Genomic DNA, 26,882 nt, shown 5'->3' with positions numbered 1-26,882 from the left:
ATCACCTGAGCCCGGGAAGTCCAGGCTACAGTGAGCCAAGACTGTGCCACTGCAGTGCACCCTGGGCAGTGAGAGTGATACCCTGTCTCAAAAAAAAAAAAACAAAACAAAAACGAAATGTCGCTGCACACTGACCCCCTGAACCACCCATCCAACTGCAGCGGGGGCAGCTGCTCCTCCTGCTGGTCCAATCACCACGTACCCAAAGCCACGAAGCCAGCAGGCATCACCGTGAGGCCTCCCTGAGCACCACCGCACACGCACTGATTTCCTCTCTTGCGAGATAATTCATGTTCTTGGCTTACGTGTTCTTAGGAATCTTTCTGTGATGTGCACGGCGCTGTTGTGGGTCTGTGTGTGTGTGTGTGTTTCACAGTTGTATCCACTGGAGTCATGTGGGTTTCTTACGATAACGGCTGTATTGAGAGCCTAGTATATGCCAGCCCTGGTCTGGTTCAGCCCCACATGAGAGCTATAAATAGATATTCTCATGCCCCAGCTGTGGAGGGAGAACACAAAGGTGGCCAGGTGCGCCTCAGGTGAGGTCGGCTCAGTTACCAAGTCTCACAGACGCCCCGGTTCGCGGCGCTCAGCTGCTCCGTGTGCGTGCGCACACATTTACCCTGCCTCTTGTTTCCTTTTACAACTGGGGTAAAATGTTAAAACGTTTGTTTTTATAAAGTCTATTTTAGTTTTTCCTTTGTGAGTTTTCCTTTTCCTTAAAACTTCACAATTGTTCTTCCTTTCAATGGTTTAATAGGCAATCATTTTAATTTTATCTTTGGTTCTGGTGTTTTCATTCATTTGGTTATTTGCTAAATTTTTTCATGACTCACTCTGATGGCTCAGAAATGGATTTTGGCACATAAGGCTCTATGGATATTTTGACCAACTGCTGAGAAATTATTAATATCATTAGAAAGCTGTCTTTTCCTGGCCACCTTCACTACATACCAAATGCCTTTGCTGCCACTCACAAATGGAGTTTGTTAGTTAGGCGCGTTCTGAGTTCCCGACGGCAGAACCCCACTCCCGTTACATCAAGGTGGAACCTCAATGGCTGGTCAAGGGTCAGTCAGCAACGAGAGCCCTGGAAACAGGGTCCACCCAGGCTGTGGTGGGGGCTGCACTAGCCTAGCCAGGGACACACAAAGACGTTAAGTACACGGCCACCAGCATGAGTCCGGGAAGGCCCCCCCGTGATGCATGAGGCTTCAGGCTTGGTGCTCTCTCACGGTCTGAGAAAATAACGCCATTGCCCGAGTCGAGCTGTGCCCGTGACGTCCCCCAGCTCATGCTGCTGAAGATGGTCTCATCACCTAAGTCGTGACTGCGGTGAGCGCTGCCCCGGGTAGGGTGGGGGTGGGGGGACAGGAGGGATGCTTCTGCTTCTTCAGAGCACCCACCGTTAGACTTGAACGTCACTGATAAGCACCTTTAGCTGAACTGTCTTTCTGTAAGGGGACTTGTCAGAAGATCATATACTTATGGGAACCATTCGCTTCTACCATTCCCAGGCATGTGATCACTGGAATTTCTAAAAGATTATCAGCAACAGGCTGCTCACTTTGGAAAAACAGACCCAGACATAAACCAGAGTTAACCCCGTAAATATACAAACCGCCTCCACAACCAGGAATAAAAGGAAAGGCCGGGTGGTGGGGAAGATAAGTGAGCAGAGAACACAGAAGACCAATTTCAAAAGGAGAAGGCAAATTTGCCAATGAGTATGTTAAATCAGCTTAACTTTACTGATAAAAGAAATAAAAAGTGAAATGGGTAACTTCAAGTTTTTGCCTTTACACTGATAACATTTTTTGGGGTTACTACCCATGCTGCTGAGGGTGCAGGGAAGTAGTCAAACCGCACAATGATGCTGGTGATGGCAACAGTGAGGATGAGGACCCAGATGGCCAGTTGGAGGGGATGGCCCTGTAGGTCCCTCTACACGGCCGTCTTTGAGTGGAAGCAGCAGAGCAGGACAACAAGCAGGTTCTCGGTGTGCAGGATGAGGACGTCCTCAACATTTTCCAGCAGACCCAAACTCAGTGTAGTCAGCCTTACCTCCTCAAAACACCGGTTGCCAGGGACAGCTGTTACTGTGGATTCACTGGCCCTCCACGGGGGAGGGTGTGCACTCCAGGAACAGGGCCAGCAGACCCCACTTTATAACCCATACTCTCTCCCTGCTTCTGCAAACACCATTTGGTGGCAAAGGGTGACTTGGCCACAAGCCTGGGTCCTGCCTGGCTTCCTCTCTGCAGGGCTGGGTGGTGGGCATGACTGGCGTTCATGCCCCACCCACGCCCAGCACAGGCCTGGCCAGCAGGAAACATGAGGAACATAAGTCATCGATTCAGGACCTTTCTAACCACCAAGGAATATTCTTTTGATCTTTCAGACTTTACTAGGAGAGTATTCAAAATGAGGGGCTGATTCTGACCCCCCACCCTGTTTCAGAACTTCTGGTTATACACACACTCATCTGTCAACGGGTTTCTCACTTAAAGTTCTAGAATGAAAAAACCCATTCAATAAATGGAGAGCAGACCTCCCTAATTTTTACTTTTACTTTTTTTTTTTTCCCTTAATTCACATTGAGTATCACTCATCCCCTGGACGGAGGTTTCTACAGAGGCTCTATGAGATGCCAGCCCGTTCTGGCCAGCAGAGATGAAGTGGTGGATAAGAGGCCAAGTTCTTCCCATACCAGGGGGCAGAGAGTGCGCCCGAGACCTAAGGAGTAAGCGAGCGAGGAACAGCTGAGTGGGGCAGACAGAGGAGGACAGCAGCTCTGGGTGGGGCGGGGCAGGTGGGGAGGGACGGCTGTGCTCCCGGAGGGCCAGGGCCCGGACCTGGTGAGTCCAGACGACGGAGCTGTGGCAGGTTTCGCTTGGCTTCTGCCTGAAAGGGCTCCTTTTTCTCCCCACCCCCTTGCCTCTGAAAAAGGCACAACTTCACAGAACGGACACCTAATGACTTTCAGGAGCAGCCTTTCACGTCATTTTTACACAAAGCAAAGGACTTGCTCAGTGACCTCGCTCCATTCCCCGCGGGGCTGTGCGTGTGAACGGCAGTGAGAGAAAGCGGGGCTGTGTTCGCTGCGCACTGCTCGGCAGCGTCCACCCTGCTTCTGCTCCTTCCCCGAGCTGATGTGAAGAGGTGTGTGTCTTAGATTCCCAAGTGCCGTTAATCTAAATCAAAACCTAGCTGGTTAAAGACAGTGTGTTCTCGCTCAATGTGATGAAAACTGCCACCATTCTGTCAAATGAATCGCATTACTTGGTATCAATGAATAAAAGTGAAGAATTATTTAAAATAAGAAGTAATCTAAATATTTACAAGTGTAATGATATTTATTAAATACTCAATAAGAAATTCACTTAAAAAAAAAAAACCCAGGAGAATAAACAGATGCTGCACACCGTGTTTTCAAATGCTTAAACGCTGGAGATGCTTCGTGTCCTCTGCGCCGGCCGCCACTGCTCCTCCAGCCTGCACAAACAAGAACCTCCTTCATGGGGGAGGACGCCGGCCCCTGGGCCCCGCTTACATAAGAGCCCCCGAGTGGCGTCCACCACAGGGGCCTGCGGCCCTGTGTCCTCACCACGAGACCACACTGAGGGCTGCAGAGTCGACACAAGCCTGCCAAGTACCCAACTGTACACAGTTTATTATTAATAATAAAACCTGACCACCCAAATCCACAGTGAAATCCACCGGGACTGCCGCCTGTGATGGGGCTAAAGGGGAGCAGGAACATTCCAGAGCTCCAGTTAAGGGTGGACGGCGCTTTGGATGCAGTGCAGGGATTGTCCTGGGTTGGTAAACGGATCCAAAATGTTTTCTGAAGTGAAGTCTTTTCATATTCTGTGAGCCTCAAGATGGTATTTTTATTGGAAGAGTCTGGTAAACTCTGAGGAAGTAATTTAGACCAAGCTGCTTTTTAGCAATCTGAAAAACTTATTTGTTGGTTAGTTGTGGCACAAATCAACCAGCTGATATTTAAATTTTAAACTTCAATTCTCTGATAAGCAACTATTTTCCCTACTCCAAAGAAAAATACATAGGATACACACTGGGCTACTGGCGAACCACAGAAGCGTGGAGAGGAGGCGGGACCCCCGGCGGAGGCCCCAGTGCTTCGGGCTGTGGCACACGCCCCTGCAATGTGGGTCCAATGCACGCCTTCTGCACTGCGGTGTCACCAGCACAGGCCAGACACGTCAAAACCCCGCGCACAGGGCTCCCAGGGGGACCACGTGCTGTTGTCTATGGAAGGCAGCTTTCTAAAGTGGAAAGCAACCCCACAGGGTGGGCCCTGCCTGGCAGGCCATGGAGCCTCTACTCAGATTCCTCACACGTGAAGCCAGAGGATTCAGCTGGACTCCTGGTCCTCAACCCAGGCAACACACTAGGGTCACTCCAGCAGTTTCAGACGCGAGAACACTGCCAGCCGGGTTCCACTTGGGATCAGTTCAGTAGAACACCCGGGAGTGAACAGAGACCCACAGCACAGCCTTCCGCTACCGAGAGGGCCCGGATCTGCATGCGAAGACCAAGCATGCGTGCAGCCCCGTCTGCAGGTTCCTTCTCCTCAGGGCCTCTGCAGCCACATCTAGAAGCTTCTCCCCTGTAGGCAATCCCTGGGGAATAAGTCACCATCTTATCTAATCAGTATGACAGGAGCCAGGGCCATCATGCAGATTTAGTCCTCACTTTCAAATCCTGATGCAAAAATTAGACCTCAAATGGAATAGAAACCCTCCTCAGAGGCCTCTTCTACCTTGAAATTCTACCAGTTAAAATGAAAAAACATTGAAAGTGCATTTATTATTTCAAGAGTAAAATGCTGTGATAATTGATAAAAGTGTTAGTTTTATGGACAAAAACAATTACTAAGAACTTGGAAATAGCTAAATAGAGAAATAAACTAAAAACTCAGAGAGTGCATTAGCTATGTACTCTTAGGAAAAATATATCTAGTTTGAAATAGCAAATATTTATAAAAATGTACCAAGAAATATAAGCATAATAATACAGTTTAGATCATACCCCAATTCTAATTTAGCATTAGTTTGTTATAATAACATTCATTACATTAAAAATAAACTTACAAACTGAGTGTACTGAATAGTTATTTAATTCTTTTTAGAACACAAGGATTTCAAATACAAACAAATGAACAAAAATGTCCTATTTGGAAAAACTTCAAATTTAGTGCAGATTAATTAAAAGCAAAATGCCAATTTCACAATCTAAAAATTATATAAAGGCGAATCACCAAACCAAATATTAACATATCCTTTCACTCCAGACAAAATGAAGAACATAAACAGTATAAAGAACAGCTTAGGAAACCTGGAGTACTCCAAGCACATTGTGTTTTCAATAATATAACTTCAAGAATTTGTATTCAGGTAATTCAATTAAACCTACAGGAAATGGTCAGAAGATCTGGACAAAGCACCCGAGCCTTCCATCTGAAGGCACAGAGAGCAACTAGGGCAGCGTGGAACACCAGGGCCGAGGTCAGAGACTGGGGCTGCGGGAAGTGGGACCCCACCCTCGGGCAGCCCGTTTTCTAGAGTCAGCAGCGGGTTTCTGAAGAGGCCCTTGATAGGGCCACAAAAACTGAGGAAAATCAAAAGACCCCAGTAAACCTCACGGGCCTGTGGATAGGACCTCAAAGGGCTATGCCTTTTGAGTAACGATGGCCAGAAATCCATCAGCCCTTGGGAGGCCTGAAACCCAACTCAGCATCAGCTCCAGACCTGACTACATTCAGACGCTTAAGAAGCTTGGCCACTTCTGGTCAACTACAAGAAGGAAAACAAAGTCCACTCGAAAAGAATGTGTCACCCTCCCAGGTCTCCCGTCATCACAACAGCACAAAGTCAGACATGCAACCTAAAACATCCAAGTGTAGAAAGAAACACAATCTGACAAAAAAAAAAAAAGACATAGAGAGAAACCACAGGCAGGAAAGCCTTGCCACAGGGCCAGAGGGTGTTATCAGTCAGACTCCAAAAAACTGCACTACGTGCAGGAAAAAAATAAGATCAAGAAAGTCTATGGCAAACCATGAAAAAGGGCCAAATGGAAATCCTAGAACTGAAAACCAAATAAAGGTAAAATCCAATGGATGAGTTTAGCAGCAGATTACTGTGCAGGTAAAGCACAAATTAGGGAAGCGGATGATAAATTGGAAGAAAATACCCACACTGAAGAAAAGAAAAGGGAAACACAGACACAAAAATAACTTAAGAAACTTAGGGAATACTGAAAGCTAATCCAACAAAGGTATATAACTACAGTCCCAGATAGATTAAATGGAGAGACTGGGGCAAAGTCATTACTTGTTGTGGTGAAGTTTGAGAATAATCAGGTCTAAGAATTCACAACAGTATAAAACAATAGATTTAGGAACTACAAATCCCAAATAGAAGAAATTAAAATGAAAGAAACTACAGTTAAGCACATTAAAAAAGAACTTCAAAAAAATCAAAGACAAAATCTTAAAAATAGCCTGGGAAAAAAGAGTATTTCCAAAGAAGGAACAATAGGATGGATAGTTGATTTCTGGAGATTAACAATAGATGGCAGAAGAGAATGGAATGGCATTCTCAAAGGGCTGAAAGAAAATAAATACAAACCTAGAATTCTATACTCAGCAAAAATAACCTTCAAAGATTAACCTGAAATCACATTTTGAACAGAAAGAAAATTCACCATTAGACCTGCATTAAGGTAAATAAAGAATATCACAGATGAAAGGTCAGACATGAAGAAACGAATAAAAGTGGAAAGGATAAATTTATGAGTAAATCTTGACTATATAAAATAATAACAACAATGTCTTGTGACGTTAAAGGTAAGTTGAGAGTTAAATATAGGTCAAAATAGTATATAAGTTAAGAGTGAAAGTATTCCAGACCCTTACTTTGTCAGAATTGGCAAAAGTATTAATTTAGATAAAGTTGTCGATAATCAGTAAAGAAACAGCAAAATAGTGACTACCAAGCTGGTGGAAAAAAAAAAAATATATATACACACACATATATATCACTAAAAACATACATTAAAAGCAAGAAAAGCAAATTAGAATAGTTGAGATAATTAGAATTCATATTGTACAATGATAGATTTAAGCATAAATGCATCAATAATTATATTAAATGTAAATGGGCCAAACTAATTGAAAGACAAAGACTGTCAAACTACAAATCAAAACTTGTGGGATGCAGATAAGGTTGCATTTAGAGGAAAATGTATAGCTATATAAGCACACATTAGAAGAGAGGGCTGAAATCAATGCCGCATGTATCTACATCAAAAAGCTACAAAAACCACAATACAACCTAAGAAAATATAGCACAGAAAAATAATAAAAATAGTAGAAATTAATCAAATTGATATTCAACAAACAACGTCCATAAAGTCAAAAGCCAGTCTTTGAAAAGAATAACTGATAAACTTCTGGAGGGAATGACCAAGGAAAACAAAAGCAAAACAAAACAGCAGCGATAAAGAGAAAAAGCACAACCAACCAATATCTGGAGTGTAACAGAGGATATCACTAAAGGTCTGACAGACGTCAAAAACACCAGAAAAGGATATGACACCAAAAACCACTAGCCAAAAATTCAAAAATGTATAACAAAGGCATATATTTCTTTAAAAAAAAATACAACTTAGCTAAAGTGATCCAGGGGGAAAAATGTCCCATTAACTATTTTAAAAATTGAATAAGTAATCAAAAACCTTTGCACAAAGAAAACCTTAGGGTTAGATGGCTTTAACAGTAAGTTTCACAAGATATTTAAGGAAAAAAATAATATCCATGTTAAATAAACTTTGCCGGAGAATACAAAAGGAGAGAGGAATGATGCTTAACTCTTTCTGAGGCCAGCATAGTCATGACACCAAAATGTGACAAGGACATTATGAGAAGGGAAACTGCTTGGCAATCTCCCTCATGAACACAGTTGCAATCATACAAAATAAAATATTAGCAAATCCAAGTTTTCACTACATAAAAGATAATGTATTACAATCAAGTTGGCTGGGGTCATTTTAAAAATGCCAGTTAGAATTTATATTCAAATAAATCCATATGCTTTACTTCATTAACCACATAAAGCCAAAAAATCATACAAACATCTCAAAAGATGCTGAAACAGCACCTGATAAAAATCAATATCCATTCGTACTGAAACCCTGAGCAAACAAGGAATGGAAAGGAAACTTCCATAATCTGATAAATAGCACCTATCAAAAACAAGTAGACAAATGAGTAAACAATACAAACAAAGCCCCCACAGAAAACATGGCACTTCACAGGAAACTGGGAACCAGACAAGTGTGCCTGCCTGGTATCATGACCACAATTCAATACTCTACTGGCAATCTCAGTCCATTCTACACAGTAAGCAAGTAAAAGATATAAAAGGTATTCCAATCAGAAAGGAGGCAATCTTGTCATTATTTATAGATGACAGGATTCTAATGTTGAAAATTCAAAACAATCTATTAATGATTAGGATATCTGAATTTAACAGTGTTGCTGGACACAAAGTCAACAGTCAAAAATTGACTGCTTTTCAAAATTATAAAAACCAAGCCATTCACAATAGCAACCAAAGTCATCAAATGGCTTGAAATATATTTAATCAAATACATGCATGCCTCCTTAACATAGAACTATTAAGAAAATATTAAGAAAAATTAAAGAAGGTAAATAATCAATGTTGTAAAAATATCAAGTCTTCCTAATTTCAACCACAGAGTCAATGCAGTCACAAACAAAACCCCACTGGTATCAATTCCAGGTAGAATCAGCTCCTAAGAGATAATTAAAGAGGACGTACCCAAGATTTTGAAGAAGGGAAAGATTTCTCAAGGCACAAAATCATCTAAAGGAAAAGACTGAAACTGTATTAGAAGGGAGAATTTCTGTGCCTGAAAGACAACATTAAGAGAGTGAACAGGCAAAGTACAGAGCAGAAGAGGAGATTTACAGCATGTACAACTGGCCAAAGGCTTGATTCCATAATATAGAAAGAACAACTCCAAATCAAGAAAAAGGGAGACTCCCCCATCAGAAAAATGGGCAAGAGACTTGAACAAGCACTTCACAAAGAGAGGAATATTCATTTGGCCAAAAAACTTACGAAAATAAACTGTATCTTATTGGTAATCAAAGAAATGCAGCTGAGGGCATGAGGAGGAGCTGAAATTAAAGTGACTGACAGCAGCAAGTGTTGACAAGGACATGGACCCACAGGAACCCCCGTACGTGGCTGGTAGGAGTGTTAAGTGGTACACCACTTTGAAAACTTTTAGGCATCACATATGAATACTGACAATATGCATGCCCCAACGTTCAACAACTCCACTTCACATTTGCCCACATGTACCAAGAAACATGTCCAAGAATGCACACAGCAGCATTGCTTTCAATAGCTCTGGTTAGGAAACAAGCCAAGTATCTAACGACTTTAGAAGAAATGACTACATTGGTGCATTTATAAATGGGACACCACACAGCAATATATAATAGATAATGAATGACCTCTTGCTGAATGCAAAATGGGGATGAATTTCACAAGCATAATGTCCAGAGAAAGAAGAAAAACACAAAAATCCTACATATTAAGGGTTCCATTTACATATATTTCAAAAGCAGGCAAATTAATCTTCCATGTTAAATATCAGGAGAGGAGTTATCTTTGGGGAAGGGGGAAGTGCATAAAGCCTTCTCTTCCTACTTATGGGCCAGCCCTACAAGAGTACATCGCTCTACTCTCCTTACCTGGAATTCTGTTACCTGAGGAAAATGTACACCTTGGCTCATTTTCAGTATTACCAGGAACAGACAAGTTCAACTAAGCATGGAAGTCCAGGGCAGAAACTCGGAGTGTCCATGAAAGTCTCCTCACTCTGGTGATTAGATCCTGACTGTCTGTGTCACTTAAAACAACAAGTTGTCCATAGAAAGGATACAAACACACAGTGAGCCAAGGGCTCTTTTAAGTGAAGATCTGAGAGGATGCTCAGAGCAGACTCAGCCCCACGGTGGACCCTGCACCCCGGGGACACGCCAGGGCTCAGACACGCTGGTGACATTGGGCACTGTCCTCGTGCAGAGGAGCCCACAGGTCCTTGGCCCAGCAGCCCGCAGTCAGCAGGGGCGACACCATAACCTTTTCCTCAGTAGATGTGTCCCTCTAATTTTCCAAAGCGGGAAACAGCAAATAGAATGTTCTCCTGGAGAGTATCAAGTGTGGGCTCTCCTTAGAAGAAAACAGACCACACTGGTCTCCAGATGTACAAACACAGCCCCCACAGAAGGCAAAATTCAGAGTGGAAAGAGCAGATGGGAAAAGTATGCTGCTGGCCCTCACTGGGTCACTCTACAACCTAACACCCACCCCTCACTGGGCCGTGAGTTGCTCTACAACCTAACACCTGCTTTCAAGGCACTTACAAATGCTCCCGAAAGAAAAGTACTTTGAAAAATGCAGGGCAGAACTCACAGATGAAATTCACTGTGCATCTGGCATGCTTTATGGTTTTTAATATTTTTAAGTCTATTAGGAATCCTGCCAAATAGTCTTTAAAATGTTTAAATCAAACCAAAAGTCGGGCTGAATGCCCCTTGCTTTGATGTTAATATTGAATCCTGCAGCCCTGGATGAAGATAAATCCATGGACTCTGGTTCACCGGGGGAGCTAACCAAGGGTGGGCTGACACACACGCTACACTCACTGTCCCTGTCAGGGGGTGGGAGTCCCATTCCTGGCCTGCTTCTTAGAAACCCAGCACAGGCGAAGTGGCAAGAGTCACCACGGTGAGGCTCGGCTGCCCCTAGATCTTTCCCTATTCCCCATGTGCTGCCCCAGTGCCCTCCTGCACTCACTCCCTCTGCCCCCCACCTTCCGGAGTTCATGCCCCCACTCCCTCCCTCTGCCCAGCCTTCTGCGCCCGCACTCCCTCTCTCTGCCCAGCCTTCTGCACCCGCACTCAGCCTCCCTCCCTCTGCCCAGCCTTCCGTGCCCTCACTCACTCTCTTTGCCCTTCTCCTTGTTCTTGAGCTGCTGCAGCTTCTGCTCCCGGTGCTGCTTCTCCAGCTCCTGCTCCTGGCGGTGCCTCTCCAGCTTCCGCTGGTGTTCCAGCAGCTCCTGCTGGTGCTTCATGGCCAGCATCTCCTGCTGTTGCTGCAAGCAGAAGGAGCAGACAGATGGTCAGAGCCCAGGCTCCACGCACAGAGACCCGATGAAGACCCAAGAAACCAGCCCAGGCCCCATGTGTCTGCCCTGGTGTGGCCCTGGGCACTGCCCTGCCCTGCACTGCTGCTATTTCAGTCCAAAAAAGAAGTCAGGGCCATTCCAGGCTCTGGGCATTGTCTTACCTTTTAAGTGGAAAATATTAAAAACAAAAGCCATTGGCTTGCTAGAAGAAAATATGCAAGAAGAGTTATGTTATCTTGCAAGTTGGAAATGCTATTTTGAGAACAACTTAAAGACAGTGAAGAGAGCGTGAAATGGTACAACCACGTCAGAAAACTGCTGGGCACTTTCTTATAAAGTTAAACACACATCTGCCCTGAGACCCAGCAATCCCATTCCTAGCTATTTATCTGAAACACGGAAGCACACCCACAGAAAGCCTGTACAAGAATGTGCATGGGATTTTTGGTCACAGACCAGCCTCAACGCAACTCACACATTCCCTCGAAGGTGGACACTTGGACAAATGATGTGTATTCATTAAAGAGAACACCATTTATCCATAAAAAAGAATAGCCTACGTGTACACAAGAAAACACAGGGGAACTGCTAAAGAGCAGGTGTTGGCAGAGGGTGAAAGAGCAGAGAGAAGAGGCGAGACTGGAAGACCCTCCACGGGGCCTCTGCACTCGCAGCTCCAGTTCCGCACATTCCACCACGGCCTGGCGTGGAAATACAGGTGGTTGGCCCTCAGTGTCTCCAGGCTCTGATCCTCCATGGGCTCAATGAGTGGAGGTGAAACCCAAAAATATGGAGGGCTGACTATATTCACATGAAGTTCTAAAACAGAAAAAACGCACAAGGATAAACACATCAGAAGAAGGCTGCCTCTGAGGAGGTGAGGGAGGGCGGTGGGGGCCGAGGCCGGAGGAGACGCCCCAGTGGATGGAGTGTCCGACCTGTCGAGTGTCCACAGGGGAGGGCACAGTCGCCCAACAGCACCCTTAAGGGCTGGCATTCTGCTGAGTATAAATTATATCTCATATTTCAAAAACTGACATAGACATAAAAATGTTTGTCTTAATAACAATTAAAAGGTAGAAGGTAAAATAAAAACTGCAGTATTTATGACATACAGATAAATTTTACATAAATGGTTGTTATACATTAATGAGAGTATGACAGGCAGCCCACTAAAAAGTTGGGCAAAAAAGAACAGGAGATGCACAGAACTGTTTAAAGATAAATGGGGACAAATGTTCAAGATTGCTAGTGAACATTTCCCACGTCACTCACGGTATTAGAAAAGGTGAAAAGGAACAATTTGGCCTGGCGCTGGTGAGTGTGGGAAGGTGCAACTGACCAGACGCCCTGAGAGGGACTCCTGCAACCCCAGGGTACCTCTGTCCTGGGACCCAGCCCACGCTCTGGGGCTCCCGCACATCCTCCCGCTCCTCCAAGACGGCTCTGCTCTTGTTCGCACGCTCCAGGGTTCTGTCTGCACACAGTTTCCTCAGTTTCCACACAAGCCCCTGGGCCAGCCCAGGGGAAGTGCCAGGCCTCCACAGGTGTGAGGAGCTCTGCCACCTGCCTGCCGGGGAGAGCCTCTCCGCCACCCTCTGTGGCCCGCACGTGTCCCCCTCATGGTCTGTCTGCTGTCCCCAGTACTTGCTCAGTTACCAGTTGTCTCTTGTCCCATTGTCTTTTTTTATTTTAGACACAGGGTCTTGCTCTGTTGCCCAGGCTGGAGTGCAGTGGCACAATCATAGCTCACTGTAACCCAGACCTCCTGGGCTCAAGTGATCCTCCTACCTCAGACTCCCAAATAGATGGCAGTTAATTAAAAAAAAATTGTAGCAAACGGGTCCTACTATGTTGCCCAGGCTGGTCTCGAACTCCTGGGCTCAAGCCATTCTCCTACCTCAGCCTCCTGAGTAGCTGAGCCTACAGGTGCACACCACCGCACCCAGACACGTTTTTTTCTTTTTTGACGAAACAAGGTATTGCTCTGTTGCGGGGACTGGTCTCAAACTCCTGGGCTCAAGTGATCCTCCCGCCTTAGCTTCCCGAAGCTCTGGGATGAGGGGCGTGAGCTGCCTCACCCGGCCACTGTTGGGATGCTTTTTGTTGGTCTTGCTCCGCTTACGGAGGGAGAGGGGATGGTGAGAGGGTTCGGGGTGAGCAGGCATCCTAGCAACCAGAGTGGCCCAAGGAACTTTCTGTGGAGGAAACTTAGTGAATCAGGGGCTCTGGGCTGGCGCCAGAGTGGGGCTTCTCCCAGCTGGTGGTTCTGCCTGGAGGATGAGGCTCAGGCCAGGGAAAGGATGAGCAAGGCATAGAGTGGGGTGTGCGTGCGAGGCAGCCACTGGACGCCTGTGCTCCATGAGTGACCGTGCTGGCACAGCAGGACTGGTGCCCACGGGATGCCACCCGCGCCACACTGTCGTCCCTATGTATTCTTCAATCCCTCTACGGCAGGTGTGCCCACCTCCGGCCGTGGATGGGTGGCCTGTTAGGAAGTGGGTCACAAAGCAGGAGGTAAGCGGCAGCCTAGGGAGCATTCCCATCGGAGCGCGAGCTCCTGCCGGATCAGCAGCGGCATCAGATTCTCTCAGGAGTGTGACCCTGTTGTGAACTGTGTGTGGGGGATCCAGGATGCACGCTCCTTATGAGACTCGAAAGCCTGATGATCTGAGGTGGTGGAAGTTTCATCCCAAAACCATCCTCTTGCACCCCCCACCCCTGTCCATGGAAAAAACCACCTTCCATGAAACCAGAGTCCCTGGTGCCAAAAAGGTCGGGACCGACTGCTGCCCTACAACAGATGTACGTCACTTCAGAGCAAAGGAAAATGACAGTGGCTGAGGAAAGCAGGTGAAAAAGATTACAAAGTCGGCAGAGGCAACCCTGACAGAGTCGGGCCAGCAGGGACGGGGGCCTGGGTCCCTGAGATGCCACAGCCTGAGAACCCACCACGCAGTATGCTCAGGGCGGGAGGCGGCACGAGCCTTCAGCTACAGGGCCTGCTTCTCCAGGACAACAGGGCCGCCTGCACGGAGAGACATGCACATCAACCTGCTTGCGCACACAAGTGTGTGTTCTGAATGTCAGTGTGTGTGCAAGGGAGTGAGCACGTGTGTTCCAGGCGCCTGTGAGTGTGCAAGGACGCTGCCCTTCTCTGTGGGCACTGAACCTCAGTGGTGTCGGCAAGGTGATGGGGGCGGGCAGTGTGTGTCCGGGAACATCTCTGGCATCTTGCTGGGTCCTTCTTCACATAAGAGGCCGGAGCCGACTGGCGAGCTCCACACCCTTGCTGCCCCTGCAGAGCCAGCTCCCAGGTGGCTACCACACCCTGTCCTGCGAGAGCCTGGAGGTCCAGCTCAGCCCCCAGGCACCCGGCACACACACCTTTCAGACCCCTAGGCTTCTGGGAAGATCCAGGCTGCAAAAACAGCCTGGCCGAAGCCCTTTCGTGGTCACAGGCGGTGCAGGGGAAGAGGAATGGCCCCACCAGGGACATCAATCCCCCTTCCTGGGCCTCGCTTCCCACTGCCAGTTTCCACGACCACCCAGAGCCACTTGTAAATGGGGAAGGAAAGAAAGGATTTCAGCTTGCTCACAACCTCTTCCTACTCAAGATGAGACATGCCAGTCACCCTGCGTGTCTGTGACTTGTGTGAAATTCAAATCACATTATGTCCACAATGTTAAATGTAACATCAACTGTATAATTTTGTAAGGTAAAACTCCTCATTCTTCCATTCTGTAAGTAAAGCCCCAGCCCAGACAAGGGACAGAGACATGCACTGGCCAACCAGATGGCATTCAGCAACCTCAAACTTGCGGTGACAGTGAATAAGCAAAATGAACATGGCTGCCTCTCATGAGTGCCCCATGTGGATGGAAGGGTGTCCTGGGCTGCCGCCCCCATGGCCCACCCTGAGGAAGGGTCCCCAGGCAGAAACCGCCGGCCCATTGCAGTGCCTCCGGCAGATAGCTCTGGAGTGAGGCCGCCCCGGCCTCCAGGATAGAGACCACAGTGCTGGTCTTTCCCGGCCCACCTGAGCTGGGCCATTGCAGCCTGCAGCCCACAGCCAGCCTCCCTCCCCACTGCCCCATGGTGGCAGAAGTGGCTGGATGGCAGAGCCCCACAGGAATCGCGTTGAGTCCAGGGCAGTGGGACCTCGGGCTTTAGGTAGGGCTGCCCAGTCACACTTGTGGTCACACACAGCGAGAATTTATGGCAGCAGAGAGAGCAGGTCAGCATCCAGACATTGGGGACAGGACCTGCCTGCTCTCCCCACAGACAAAAAGCCCTGTCCACAAACACACCCACCCACCTACAGCCCTCACAAAGCGGGTGGGACTCAATTCCAGCCAGGAGCACGGGGGAAGAAAAGCCGGAGAGGTGGTGGGAGGTAGGCCCACACCCAGGGAAAGAGGGAGAAGGGGAGGGGCTGAGGCACGACCCTACCCAGGCAGGTGCACCCGCGGGCTGCCTTCCAGCATGAGTGCTGCTCCTGGCAGATGTGCGGGCACAGGCAAGGCAGGAGGCCTGGGTGGGCTGAGGGAGAGGGGGCTCCCACCATGCCTGGCAGCAGTGCGTGCAGGAGGGGCGGGGAGGGCCGTCAGGGCTGGGCTGCACACACCAAGCATCTCACCTGTATCTTTCCCATGGCAAACCCTTAATTCCGAACAACCCACTGAAATGAACTTCTGGGGGATGGTGGGATAAACGTAAGCAAGCTATTGCCACGTCCTTCATCTGGGCAGCGCTGGCCTCTGAAGACTCACAGGTGGTCTGCGGCATGCTGGCTGGAGGGCAGGCTGCCTGGCCAAGAAACCCTGCTCCGCCCGCCTGCTCGCTGCCAGCACACTTCCACCTAAATATTTAAGCTGTCCGTGCTGGGTTAAACATGGGACCTGCTCCAAGGGTTCCTGTGAGGACTGGAAGAGGTGGCATGGGGAGAACGCTCAGAAGAGCTGGCCTGGGTTCGCCTCCGTGCAGCCTGGTCGTCATCAAACCGTCACTTTCAAAAGATGTCGCCTAGAGAGGCCGACTTCCTGCAGACACTAGATGTTATTCTAAGGTAAAATCAGGCCCCCTCAAGACTAGGGAGATACTGCCCGGAGCACACCTTCCTAACACGGTGTTCCTCGCGCCACATGCAAGCAAAGTCCCTCTACCAGGACAAACATCTGGGCATGTACAGATTCAGGACTCTGTCTTGGGGTGCCGGAGCTGTGTACACAGGTAAAGGTGCCCCGAGGGCGTCCCTGGGCCACTGTCTGCAAACCGGGAATGCCACCGGCAGGTTAACCTATAAACGGCAGGTTAACCTATAAACGTACAACCCACAGGGCTTCGGGGCCCTTCTCGGCTCAGAAAACAAACACAATCCTTTGTTGAACTGATCTCCTCGTTATGGCAAGCCTGTCCCCTCTGGCTGTCACCTGCACAGGGCCCCCTGGCTCCCTCCCTCCTGCTGCTCAGAGCTCACTCAGGGCGGAAACAGAGCGGACAGATGCAGCCTAATGCAGTCCCACAGTATCTACTTGTCAGCCAGAACCCAGAAGGAAAGTGAGCTCTTTCCACCATCATTTCAAAAAGAATGAAAACAACAACCATGGCTGCTGGGGATTAAAATTCACAGGAAGGCAAAACTCCCAGAAGCACGACTGTGGTGGAGTTTTAATGAAACCAGCAGCCACAAACGGTGACTGATTCCCTAACTGCCCCCGGCAACGCTGTGTGATCTCACGCTTCGCTTGTGCAGGGAGGCATTCCACCTTATTAGATTTATAACAGATTATCTGCAGAGCAAAGCCTGCAAAGTGAAAGCCGTCAGGACAAACTGGATTTCAACACTCCTTGTTTACAGCACAACCTCAGACGTCAGGCCTGTTTCTTCATCTTCTGACACAGGGACCCTCTACCCTTGGCGCTCTTGGAAAATGCTGACGAACCACAAGGGAAGATGGCCATTGCACTCTTCTTCACTCCCGCCCCACACCCTGGCATCGTGAAGAGGTACTTATTCTTCGTGGGGCACCCTCAGTTGGTTTCCGGAGGGCAGGTGCGTCACTGGAGTACTGAATTCAGGCTTCGAAAAACAGGACTTCGAGATGCGCTTATTTTTAAGTGAGCTAAAATTGTCTGCAACTAATCCCTCACTAACATTTCACGTTAGACTACTCCGTGGGGGAAGGGCTGTTGGGAAGCAATTTTTTGCAGACTGAAACTATGATGATCAATTTAAAATAAGATGACTACGACCTCGTTCTAACAAAAGCAAAAACAAAACCAATCGTAGCTGATCCTATTACTCTAACCAGACTTTAACTCTACTTGAAGCGTACACTAAACTCTGAACCAAATACAGGAGCCCCAGAATTTAGCTGCTTTGACTCTGACTTCAGAATTTAATATACAAATATTCAAGGGGTAACCCAAAAAGATTTTCACTTTAAAAAGTAAACTTCTGAGTTTCTTGTGTCTCTTTTTCAACTTGCCAGGGGAGCAGCCCCAGAGTATGGAGACGCTGCACCCACATACAGCGGCAGGCGCCAGGAGGAAAGGGCAGAAGAGTGGACGCCACGGATGGTAAGCTGCCACCCATGGATGGGAACACCAGGTGCAGACCAGCCGCGGCACCCATGGCTCTCCAGGTGTGTGCCCATGTGCCCCATGGGTCGACAGACCCCACTGCCACGTGCGTGCGCCTCTGCTTAGCTTGGCAGGCAGCTCATGCTAAGCAAAGGTGCGCACAAAGTCTTCCCGTCTATTCTTAACCCTCACCCGGAGGCACCACAGAGGGACTCTGCTCTAAACCAAGGGTGAGCTCCCGTCCCCGCCTCCCCACCGCACCTCTGTCCTGGCATGGAGCCCTGGATCAGGTATTCAGCACAGCCCAGGTGAGCTCTGAGGCTCACTGACGGCTGCCTCAGGTGACCGGAAAGCTGGGCCTGGGCAACATCTCTTCAGCTTCCTCAGCCAGATATTAAAGAGAATAAGGATCATGGCCCACACTCCCAGTGCCAGAAAACTAGGTTCCTTTCCATGTTAGTCCCTCCCCGAAAGGAAGAGTCACATTATCAACTAAACAGCTCTGAAAACTCTCTCCTACCCACCGTGCTCTCCGCAGCACAAGTCACACGGACACACACACACACCACACACACACACACACACGCACACATGAAAAAGAGGCCAGCCTTGCTAGTAAAAAAAAAAGACATGCACACTAAAACAGTGTGTAAATGATTTTTATTTTTCATGCATTCACCTGGGAATACTCTGAAGTTAGGGAAGAAAAGGCACGCCTTCCACCACTGCAGGGAGAAAGGGTAAAAGCCTTGCAGGAGGGCGATGTGCAACCTACATACAAAACGTGCCCTGTACATGCCCTGGAGGCTGTGCCCTATGGTGGGGGGGGGGTCCCCTCAGTGTCTGCCCTGGAGGCTGTGCCCTATGCGGGGGTCCCACAGTGTCTGCCCTGGAGGCTATGCCCTATTGTGGGGGCCCTCAGTGTCTGCCCTGGAGGCTGTGCCCTATGGGGGGGGGGGGGTCCCTCAGTGTCTGCCCTGGAGGCTGTGCCCTATATGGGGGGGTCCCTCAGTGTCTGCCCTGGAGGCTGTGCCCTATGGTGGGGGGGGGGGTCCCTCAGTGTCTGCCCTGGAGGCTGTGCCCTATTGTGGGGTCCCTCAGTGTCTGCCCTGGAGGCTGTGCCCTATATGGGTGGGTCCCTCAGTGTCTGCCCTAGAGGCTGTGCCCTATGGTGGGGGGGGTCCCTCAGTGTCTGCCCTGGAGGCTGTGCCCTATGCGGGGGGGGGGGGGGGGTCGCTCAGTGTCTGCCCTGGAGGCTGTGCCCTATGTGGGGGGGGGGGTCCCTCAGTGTCTGTCCTGGAGGCTGTGCCCTATGTGGGGGTCCCTCAGTGTCTGTCCTGGAGACTGTGCCCTATTGTGGGGGTCCTCAGTGTCTGTCCTTGCCCTATTGTGGGGGTCACTCAGTGTCTGTCCTGGAGGCTGTGCCCCATTGTGGGGGTCCCTCAGTGTCCACCCTGGAGGCTGTGCCCTATGTGGGGGGCCCTCAGTGTCTGCCCTGGAGGCTGTGCCCTATTGTGGGGGTCCCTCAGTGTCTGCCCTGGAGGCTGTGCCCTATGCAGGGGGGGGGCCCTCAGTGTCTGCCCTGGAGGCTGTGCCCTATGTGGGGGGGGTCCCTCAGTGTCTGCCCTGGAGGCTGTGCCCTATTGTGGGGGTCACTCAGTGTCTGTCCTGGAGGCTGTGCCCTATGGGGGGGCCCTCAGTGTCTGTCCTGGAGGCTGTGCCCTATAAGAGGGGAGCCCCAGTGCCTTCTGGGGAGAGGTGCACCCCATGGGGGGTGTCCTGTATCTCCTAGGGAGAGATGTGCCCTATAGAGGTGCCCCAGTGTCTTCTGGGGAGAGGAATGCCCTACAGGGGATGCCCTGTATCTCCTGGGGAGAGGTCTGCCCAATGAGGGGTGCCCTGTGTCTCTGGGGGAGAAGTGTGGCCTGTAGGGGGTGCCCCATGCCCCCTGGGGAGGTATACCCTAACTCCTGGGGAGAAGTGTGCCCTCTGGGGGTGCCACGTGCCTCCTGGGGAGAGATGCGCCCTGCAGGGGGTGCCCCATGTTTCCTGGGGAGAGGTGCGCCCTGCAGGGGGTGCTGGGGCCCAGGCTTGTGCTTGGGGGTCTCCCACATGCCCCTGCTCTGTTACTCACTGGCCTGGGGCATGCTCTAGCCATAGCATCGTGGCCTGTCCTTCGACCCTCTCTGGGTACCTATGTTTGTATTCTCCCTCTCCATACACTTCTGGGAGGCATTGATCAGAAATGCAAGAGACAGGCCGGGTGTGATGGCTCACGCCTGTAAACCCAGCACTTTGGGAGGCCGAGGCAGGCAAATCACTTGAGGTCAGGAGTTTGAGCCCAGCCTGGCCAACATGGGAAAACCCTGTCTCTACCAAAAATACAAAAATTAGCAGCCAGGTGTGGTGGTGCGTGCTGGTAATCCCAGCCACTCAGGAGGCTGAGGCGTGAGAATCGCTTGAACCTGGGAGGAGAAGAAAATACAAAACTTAGCAGCCAGGTGTGGTGGCGCGTGCTGGTAATCCCAGCCACTCAGGAGGCTAAGGCATGAGAATCGCTTGAACCTGGGAGGAGAAGATTGCAGTGAGCTGAGATGGCACCACCGCACTCCAGCCTGGGTGACAGCTGAGCGAGACTGCCTCAAAAAACAAACAAACAAAAACACAGAAGTACAAGAGAGAAACTTCCACGCTCATCTGGGATCCGCTTCTAGGTGGAAAAGCACTGTCCGAGAAGGAGAGGGAGGCTGGGTCTAAACCACCACAAAGAGCCAGGAAACAGGAAGGTCCACGGGGACCACGAGCACTAAAACTCTCCTAAAAGATCCTCTTTACCCAACATTAATAATTTAAGTTATATTTTTAAAATGATTCCCTTTTCAATTATAAAACTCTATTCAAATTCACTGATGATTTAATGACACTAATTAGATTTTGTGTTCAAGAAATCTGTCTGACAAACACCATTGCCAAATGTCATTAACAATATGATGGCTTATAAAGAGTTTAAATCATCCAAACAAAAGCCTCCTAAAGTAATGAAACCACTATGTAGTTCAAATGGCTTTTATAACCTCTATTTCAATGAAGAAATAAATGATTAAAATGCAAAGAGAAAGGCAACCTTGAACTTCTTTCTGTGCTTTTGAGACCCTGGCCCAGAGACTGGCTCCAGAGTCATGGTTCTGGGGTCTCCAGCCATCTTTCAGAGGGTCTGCCACTGGGGGTGGTGGGGTGGGCTCTCCCAGGGACCCCTCCAGCAATGAGGAGCATGGCCTGAAGGCCTGGCCCGTAGGCGCGATGTGAGGACTGGGATCAGGGTGCTTTCTTCCAAGCAGTGAAGCCAGCTCCTGGGGCACCAGGAGAGGAGAGGCAGAGGGGTTCTGGAGGTGGGACCTGGCCTCGCCCTGAGGTGGCAGCACTGACCCCAACTCAAGTGTCTTCTTTATTTCTTTTGGCCTCCTAGGACTACCGTGAGGAGCCCCGGTCAAACACACAGGGCTTAGGCTTACTTCTCAGCTTCTCATCTATGTCTTCTTCTTGTAAAAGCTACACATGCAACCAGCATGGAATGAGACATCAACAATCCCATCTCCTTAACCTCACTCTGCACCGACACCCGTGGCAGCTTTGGGGTGGTCTCCTAATAATGCGCTGTGAATGCTGCAGCTGGATCAACGGCGAGGACTGCAGGGCTCACCGGGGCACAGTGACAACAGGAAAAATGGAATTCAGCAGGAGCCCCCGAGGCCATCCTCAGCTAGGGACTGTGTTGGGCTGCAGGAATGCAGCGAAGCTGGAATGAGCCAGCGGTCCTCATGTCCCCCAGGCAGGCGGGACCAGCGGCCGACGGGGGCTTCTGAGAGGTACAGGGCAGTGCCTGGGTCAAGACTGTTGTTGGGGAGTCCTCAGGCTTGACATGGGGTCGCCAACATGCAGAATACAAAGGAGTTACGACACTCATCTTAAAAAATTATTTCTAGGAGTCATAGAACGTGAGCCTATGGCGCCAAAACAAAATAACACGAGTGGCCTCTTGAGGGCTGCTCTTGGCCGGTCACGGAAAGGCCGGTGAGCTGAAGCCCTGGGCGGGCTGCAGAGATTGCCTGCAGTGACTCCCCCTGACCCGCGCCTTCTGTCTGGCACGCACCTGTTTCCTGCAGCCAGCTTGAAAACTCTTCTTGAAAACTCTTCTCCCAGGCTTGAAAAACAGCAGCCAGTTGCAGTTGCCCATGGTCAGGGCTGTGAGGGAGGCAAGCCTGGCCTGTCCACAGCACAGAGCGGCGCCATCAGTAAAATGAAGACTGAGTCCTCTCTGTGTTCCGCCTGCCAGGAATGTTGGGATCACAGGGATCCCGAAGTGTGTGGTGCTTGTGGAGCTCTCAACTGCTCCACCCTAAACTCGAGTGGGCTTGTTAAAGTGGACAGGGTCCCAGTGGAGGCTGGTGGGCCAATCTCCACAGGGACAAGTGACGTGTTTGTTACACATGGCTGCTAGGTTGCTCTGAATTCTGAAGACAAAAACGATAAAACATGGACTGAAAGAGCTCAGGAAAGTGTCCTCTCCTTGGTTTGTCGAACACTGACATTAGCAGGCCAGTGCGTCGGGAAAAAGCAGCAGCAACAACTCCCAAGCCAACAAATGTCAAGGCAATGGTGCAAAGTCCAAAGACCCAGAGCCCCCAAGCAGCCCCTCAGGGTTCAGCCAGAAACCTCCCAGCCCCTGTTCCCTCAAGGCCAGAGGGGGCCGAGGACAGAGCTCTCAGGGCTCACCTTTGAAGCACAGGCACTCACAGAATGGTTTGGCACCCATGAGAGGGGACACGGAGCTGTCCCTGAGCCTGTCCTCCAGGGCCAGCCCAGCTTTGGGATGCAGCCTCCCCTGCAATCTGCCACTAAGTCTACAGACAACTGATACTACTTTACTTCCATTTCTCAACAGTGATTATGAAATAAAGACACTGAACAAAGTGTCTTACATATAAAGGAAGGGAAACTGGGATCCTGTGGTCAAGAGAATTACCAGCTAGGGCAGAAACAGAAGGACGCACCCCTAAGCTTCTCTGCATACTAGGTGGACACAGTAATATCTGCATGTGGGCTAACGCCAGGTAGCCAAGACCTCAGCTGAACAACTTCTACCCACGGACCACGTGAGCATCTCAGAAGCACCAGGTAGCATATGGTCATAGGCTTTTGATGCTCTACATCTGTGCTGTCCAACAGGTGCCATGAACCACGTGTGGCTCAAAATGCAGCTGGCCAGAATGGAGACATGCTCTGTGTCTAGGCCCCAGTGACTTGCCAAGACTTAGCAAGAACAACAACGGCAGCCGTGTTGGTGGCGGCCTGCCACTTCCCAGATCAGGCCATGAGAGACCCTGTGGCTTCCATGTTGGCCATGCTTCCTCTCGGGTTGCTCCCTCTGGGAAGCCGGCTGCTATGCTGTGAGCAGCCCTGTGGACGAGGACCTCAGGCCTCTTGCCTGCGGCCATGTGAGCGGGCCTGAATGGAGCTCCTCCCGCCTCAGTCCAGTCAGCCCTGCAGATGAGACCATAGCCCTGTCTGACATCTTAACAGCAACATAATGGGAAACCCCATCAGCTAAGCTGCTCTAGGATTCCTGACCCACAGAGCAAGATAACGCAAGCTTGCTATTTTAAACTGCTAAGTGTTGGAGTAATTTTATTACACAGATATACATGACTTAATCTGGTTTTGTGGGATTTTTCACTTTGTTTAATGTGACCACTAGAATATTTAAAATTACTGGTGGAATTTTAATATACTCATGTATATTTCTATTAGACAGTGTTGCTCTAAATGGTTTTAAATGCAGTGACAGCATATTATAATCACAGATATCATAACTAGCCTGCCAACTACATAATATAACTTTGCTACATATCACTAGTACATATTTCCAATTGATTTAATTTTAAAATATGGTATCAGATTAAATATTCGTAGAGAGTAAGTACCAAAAAAGTCTTTGTTTTTTCCTTACTGTTTTTAAATTAAAAAAAAATATTATCTTTTTCTAGTTATAAAAGGTTAGTAGAGAAAACAGAAAATATAGAGAAGTCCTAAGAAAAAAAAAACACACAGATTTGTCAATACAGCTCCCAGCAACGATCATTAAGGTTCTGGTGCTTCTTCCCTTTGGTAGGTTTTCTATTTCTGGGCACGTTTCAGATGAAATTAGGTGATAAGCATTTTTCCTATTTGGAATATGCTTCCACACAATGACTTGAGACCGCTGTTCCCACTCAGCACCACATCCCGTGTAATACACGGAAGTGCTGCCCGCGGTTTGTCGCCTCCTGCAGGAACCTCGCTTCATGCCTGCGGCCCCGGCACACGCCGCAGAGACAGAGGCCTGGAGTCACGGGAGTTCAGGGTGCCGGAGGCCTGGCCCACCCGCACCTACACGTGCCACGCCTCACCTTGATGTGCTCGTGGAGCTGCGCCTCGTGCTGCCGGGAGAGCTGCTCGTGCTGCCTCTGGAACTCGGCGATGAGGATCTGCCTCTGGATCTGCTGCTTCTGCTTGAGCGCCAGGAGCTCCTGCTGTAGCTGCTGCTCCCGCAGGGCGGGCTCTGCCACAGGCAGCGAGAACTGGTGGTCCAGGCGCAGGTCCATGGGCACTGCCGAGGGGGCCACTTGTAGAGGCAGCGCCGTGGCCACATCCACTGTGAGAAGAACAAGCAGGAGAGCCGGTCACTGCCACCCTCAGCCGTCCCCGGACCCCAGAGCCCCTGACCAACACACTAGCCACCTTCACGGGGGGGCCTGTGGACATTTGAGGATTAGATACCCCTCCACCCCTTTCCCCCTCTGGCCCAACAAACTCAAAATGCAAGACTCAGAGGCCTCTGGGGCCCATTCCTCAAGGACAAAAACCACAAAAGCCTCTGGAAGGTCAGACCAGGACACACTCCACAATCCCTGTTCCTTCTTCCACCCTCCCCGGGAGGCTGGCTCTCAGAGGACCCCGCTACAGGCCCGGAGGCCTTGCTGACGTCATTTCTAGAAGTCAGTAACGAGAAAAATAAAGAAAAAGGTTCTGGCTGGCCAAGGAAAAGAGCGGGCGCCAGCCCTCAGCTAGGAAGACTGCCTGCTCTGCTCCTCTTCCTCCTCTCCTATCGAAGCCACTGCGCTGCTCTGTGAGAGCCACAAGAACAGTGTGTGCCCCAGAAGTGGTCCAGACAGACGCTCGAGACCCGGAGCCCGTTTCCATGGCGAGACAAGTGCCCCCTTGGAAAACATGTTTACCAGACACAGCCAATGAGACGTGCTCCTGGCTCTTGGCACAAATGCGTTCCTCTGGGCATGCGTTTCTGCACCTCGCAAAGAAATGGATTTTCTGCCCTGTACTAATGTGCTATTGAGAAAAGGCTACAAGTAATTTTGATGAGGAACAGAAGCTGAATCAATTTCATCACTTACAAATCAATACCAAATGAAAGTGAGAAAAGTAACACAGGAAGAAGGGTAGGTTTAAATTACAATTATCACAAACAGCCCTACGTGCGTACCCCTTTTACGGCAGGTCCCTATTCTGAAAGCATGCAATGCGTGCGGGCACTCACTCTGAGCCAGCACTGCTCCTGGCACAGCCCAGGGACATCCTAGTGTCACTTCGCAGACACGTGGCTCTGCCGAAAACTTCACTGAGAGTTAAGTGAGAGCCCAGCCTGCCTGCTCCCCTCCCATAGGCCCACCCCTCAGGGCTCCCCATAACCAACATTCATGTGACCTGGGCCAAGTGGAAAGTTGGGGCCTTGCCCTCTAGGAGGGTCTCAAGCTCAGAGGGGTGTCTGAGCCAACAAGAGGTCTGCTGAGAAAAGAGCTCCTCGCCCCTCAGGGTCAGCACCTTTGGGCATGACCTTGTCCGGGTGCCTCCCTGACAGCAGCCCACCCACACTCACCGTGACACTCAGCCTGTCTCTGGACTGGCCTAAGACCAGGCCTTGTCTGTAACTCAGTTCCTAGGAAAACCTGCACTCCACAGTCTCAAAGCCACCGATTTGGGTGAAACAGCCCAGAGGTGGCAGCTGCCCCTCAGTGCAAAGCATTTCCACAGTCACTGCCCAGGCAGCAGGTCCCACACTGTCTTTGTCTCCAAACCACTGGAGGTCCTGGTCCCAGGACTCAGCCTTCTCCTGAGAAAAGGGTGGGAAATGCTCTGGGGGAGGCCTGGGCACTGGCCGGAGCTTGGGGTTCTGATCCCCTGGGATGCTGCTTAGCCACGGAAGCTGCAGTCACCTGAGCTCCTGGTGCAACCCCCAACTTTTAAAATGCATGTATTTAGTTTTTAATTGGGTGTCAACTTTGACACAGTAAAAGGTTTTCATTTGCTATTATGTGAGAAGAATCTACACACATAAACTGTGTGTTCTATGTGCAGCAGGGAGCAGGGGTCCACCCCCGCACCCCACACATGGGTGAGGACTGGACCCTATTCATTTCCTTTCTTCCCTTTTCTGATCATTTTTATGACAAAATACAGCAAAATGGAAAAACTATGCAAGCAATGCCAGTTTTATGAAACACCAGTGTTCACCTACATTTGCTTCAGACTTTCTTTTAAGTAATAAAATATATGAAAGGCAGGGAGGAGAGCCAAGTCAGCAAACTCGCAAACTCAGAGAAAAGAGAACGGGGCCTGGCTTCTTGAAGAAGACTCAGCTGGCGGGCTCCCTGCTGCGGGCACTGGGGGCTACGGGTCCGACTCTCACAAGCACGGCGGTGCTAAACACTTTCCTGAAAACACAGTCTGGTGAATGACTGTCAGGTTCCGGTTCCCTCTTCCGCGTTCATGGCTGTGATTGGCATGTGGTTCTCCTGGGACCAGTGCCCTGCAGAGTGACTTCCTAGAGCGCCTCAGGTGAGCTGGCCTATGCTTTCCAGGGATAAACACAACTTTGTTCTTCTAAGTTACAAAGTCAACATCCACGGTGAATTCATCAGTGAATGCATATACTTGTATAATTTAGAAGAACAATGTTGCATTTATCTCTAGGAAGGGATAAAGTTAGAAA

General features: G+C 49.6%; 1 protein-coding gene across 10 annotated transcripts in view; it reads right to left on the bottom strand.

Annotated features, from left to right (window-relative positions):
• Nucleotides 1-26,882, bottom strand: part of HDAC4 (histone deacetylase 4) — a 357,624-nt gene that overhangs the window by 127,103 nt on the left and 203,639 nt on the right. For all 10 annotated transcript variants that reach the window (XM_050751475.1, XM_050751477.1, XM_050751476.1 and 7 more), the window contains 2 exons: nt 24,286-24,530; nt 11,070-11,220 (listed from right to left, as the gene is read on the bottom strand). In XM_050751475.1, the coding sequence (XP_050607432.1) occupies nt 11,070-11,220; nt 24,286-24,530 (396 nt within the window). The remainder of the gene's footprint in view (nt 1-11,069; nt 11,221-24,285; nt 24,531-26,882) is intronic.

The sequence above is a fragment of the Macaca thibetana genome, chromosome 12, assembly GCF_024542745.1.
Source record: "Macaca thibetana thibetana isolate TM-01 chromosome 12, ASM2454274v1, whole genome shotgun sequence".
NCBI classification, from domain to species: Eukaryota; Metazoa; Chordata; class Mammalia; order Primates; family Cercopithecidae; genus Macaca; species Macaca thibetana.
This window is presented reverse-complemented; position numbering and strand designations above follow the sequence as displayed.